Source organism: Benincasa hispida, chromosome 11 (genome assembly GCF_009727055.1).
Source record: "Benincasa hispida cultivar B227 chromosome 11, ASM972705v1, whole genome shotgun sequence".
Classification (NCBI taxonomy): domain Eukaryota; kingdom Viridiplantae; phylum Streptophyta; class Magnoliopsida; order Cucurbitales; family Cucurbitaceae; genus Benincasa; species Benincasa hispida.
In genome coordinates, this window is record NC_052359.1 from 17,072,478 (window position 1) to 17,076,224 (window position 3,747).

Here is a 3,747-nt window from a genome sequence, read left to right on the forward strand (position 1 = left end):
AATGCATTTAAAACTATTTTTATGAAAAAAAAATTAAATAAAATAATTTTGAGGATGTTATCTAGTTGTCCGTGATTTTTTCGAAATATTAATATAATAAATAAAATGTGGGCTTAAATCACTGGGCCAGAAATGGAAAGAAGGGGGCCATGGACGAGTTACAGTAAAAGGGCAAAATGGTAAAATCAGAACAATCCTCCACCGTATTTCTTTAAGCTTCCCCAATTGAAAACATCAACAACAATAACAAAACCAACTCTGTGTTCTTAAAATCTCTTTTTCTTTTGGGTTCCCCTCTTTTAATCCGCCATGGCCGCCTTCTTCCATTTCACCATTTTCTTCACCATTTCTCTTTCTCTAATCTCTCTCTCTCTTCCCTCCTCCCTCTCTCTCTCCTCCACCATTCACGATCTCCTCCGCTCCAAAGGCCTCCCACCGGGCCTTCTTCCGAAAGAAGTTAAATCCTACTCCCTTTCCCCAAATGGTCTTCTCGAAGTCTTCTTAGATGGCCCTTGTTTAACCAAATACGAGAACAGAGTTCTTTTTCAAAGCGTTGTTAGGGCTAATCTCAGCTATGGAAGTTTGATTGGCGTTCAAGGTCTCACTCAGGAAGAACTCTTTCTATGGCTTCCTGTTAAAGATATAATCGTTGATGATCCTAAATCTGGCTTGATTCTCTTTGACATTGGTGTTGCTCATAAACAACTCGCTCTTTCACTATTCGAAGATCCTCCAAGTTGCAAATCGCAACCTAAAGGTAATACTGGAAATTAGGGTTTCGAATTTCGATTGTTGATTTTGAATTGAATTGATTGTTGTTCTGTTCTTGGCTGTGAATTTGGATTTCGTTGATGATTCGATTTGCGGATTTGATTGTTTTTTTGGTTGATTTTGGTTTTCTGTGTAGGGGGTTTGAGGAATCATGTGAGGAAGGAGAAAGGATTTGAAGCTTTGAGATAGAAAGGAAAGGAAAGGAAAATGCCAAAATTCTGCTGGAAAATTTTGTCGTCTTATTTTTGTTTTGCTCCCAAGGCCTATATAACTAAATTAGTTCTAATAATAGTTTATAATAATAGTTTATACTGTTATAGAGTTACCAGAGTTGTTTTTTACAATTAATTTCTTTTTTCTTTTTCTTTTGTATAAAAATGATAAGATGAGTTTCCCTTTCTTGGAATCCTATGCCCATATCTTATAACTATTTGTTATTCTCTAAAGCAAATCTTTAAAATAGTAGTAATAATAATAATAATAATAAAAAAAAATTAATCTAGTACACATACTTTCAATAAATCTTAATTTTACTATTCATTAGTTTATTTTTTACTATAAATTTTAAAAACATATTCACATGATATTTCTTTACATAAAAATTAATATTATAAAGGCTAAATTTGGAACGATGATAATAATCACTCCTTACCACTAAACTATTTTGTACTCTTCAATTAGCTACTCATCATATTTTTTCTTTATTATTTTATTTTTAAACTAAAATAGTGTACACTTTAAATACATTCCATTATAATTTAAATTAAAATAATTTATATCTTAAATATAAATTATTATGATCAAACTATAATAATCTAAGACTAATAATCAACTTCTTGTCCTAAATTCCTTTTTTAAAATTTTATAGACTAAAATCGAACAACTTTTAAAGTAGAGGATCAAAATAATATTTCTAAAAAAAAAAAAAAAAAATTATCATTAGCTGTAATACATGGTTTGTCCTTTGCCAACTCATTAGTAATGTTTTTTGAATGAATTAATTAGTTTTTTTTTTTTTAAAAAAAATATATGAGTGGGGTCTAGGTTTGAAGCTCCAACTTCAAGGGTTTACTTTTGATAATTAATTAGTTTTGGTTAAACAAAACTAGTGTCATGTTTTTCTAAACTAATTTATTAATTAATATTTCTTGGAGTAAATATTAATTAACATGATTGTTTTTAAATTAAGTAAATTAGGTTTATGTAATTTGAGTTTATTTTTTAGGACAATTCTTTAGCTTTATTTTAAAACTTACCGTATTGCCTTTCCATTTGTTAATGGAGAAACAATTTAACGTTGAGTAAGATACACATTACTCTTTTCTTTTTTCTTTTTTTCTTTTTTTTTTTTTTCCTTTTTGTTTTTGTAGTACACCATGGGAAGATATACATTACTTTGATTTTAGATACATGTGTACAATGGAGCTTTATTATTATTAGAAAAAATAATAATTTTTTCATCATGAGATTTTGGGTTTTGTTTTTATTTGGTCCTTAAATTTTAAAATGTTACACATTTATTTATTTAAGTTTTGATTTTAATTTTAATCTCGTTTATAAATTTCAAAATGTTACAATATTACCATTTAGATTTGAATTTTATTTCAATTTGGTCCATAGATTTCAAGATTTTACATTTTAACCTTGATTTTTTTTTTATTAAATACTCAATTTCAATTATTGACGTCAATGCCTATTAAAAATAATTATATAATAACATTTTAAATTTAATTTAAAAGTGATGAAAAATAGTGAACTTAATTAATTATATTTATTTAATTATTTTGAATTAATTAAAATACATTAACACTGTAGACGGGAAATGAGTATTTAGTTAAAATTATAAATCTTGAAATGTACAGATCAAATTGAAATAAAACTTATATGTCAAGGATAAAATTGTATCATTTTGAAATCTAAGGATTAAATTGAAATCAAATCCAAAATTTAGAGACAAATGTATAACATTTTGAAACTTAATGACGAAGTAGAAATCCAAAATCTAAGGCGAACAAATATTTTTTTCTTCATTATTATTATTATTACAAATTATAAATTCAGTTCTAAATTCAACAAACGTTTTTATTGATTTAATTTTAATTTTATGGTATTTGCTTATACAAATCCTTATCTTTAACATGAATAATGATTATTCCATCTAATTAGTGGTAGTGAGGAAAAAAAATGGGTGGGATAAAAAGAAAAAAAAGTGAGAAATTAATATTGAGAATTACGAGGTGGAAAAAGAAGTTAAAAATTAAAATCGATAATAATAAATGTTAAATTTGAAAAAAAAAAAGCCAGAGTTCACGGACTGATTTTGCGGGAACGTAAGCTTTATTACTGTAAAAGGGAATAATGGGAAATAGTTTGAAATTACATTTCAATTTCGCTTTTAGGCTGTCTGCTGAGGATCCTCCTTTTAATTCCCTTTTTACGCGGGAAATCTGACACCCCATTATGAGTGGGCTCCACTATGTGTCTCTCCGGCTTGGCCCACCACAATCCTCCTCCTAATTTTCTTGCTTCAAATATTCATGTCGTAAATAACAATGTTGTTATCCAATTTTTTCTTTTGAAATTAACATGGTATTATCTCATTGCTTTACGGATATTTATTAAATACATCGAAGATATTGATTAATTTTTTATATTAGTTTCAAATCTTATGATTTTTGGATCTAAACTCACGTTTATTTCAGAAAAAATGTAATGGATTAATGGTAATTTAAAAAGTGGTTTTGTTGATTACATTTGGTATTGTCTACTTTTGTTTCGTACCCATGTTGACATTTGGTGCTACTTTCAATTTTGTCATAAAAAATGCAAATTGATTAACGAGTGAAGGTTGCTCAATCCAATTGTGTTTGGATATTACGTTGGTATTGTTACCATTATCGTTACTGTTACGGTTATTGTCATTATTACTATTATAGTATAAGAACTATGAATTTGTCACACTTACTGTTACTGTTT

At 27.5% G+C, this 3,747-nt stretch overlaps 1 protein-coding gene across 1 annotated transcript; it reads left to right on the top strand.

Moving 5' to 3' along the window:
* The first annotated feature begins 222 nt into the window (after window positions 1–222).
* Window positions 223–1,182, top strand: LOC120091403. Its single transcript, XM_039049408.1, has 2 exons — window positions 223–757; window positions 908–1,182. The coding sequence occupies exons 1-2, from the start codon at window positions 310–312 to the stop codon at window positions 958–960; spliced, it is 501 nt and encodes a 166-aa protein (XP_038905336.1). The 5' UTR covers window positions 223–309; the 3' UTR covers window positions 961–1,182.
* The last annotated feature ends 2,565 nt before the right edge of the window (window positions 1,183–3,747 follow it).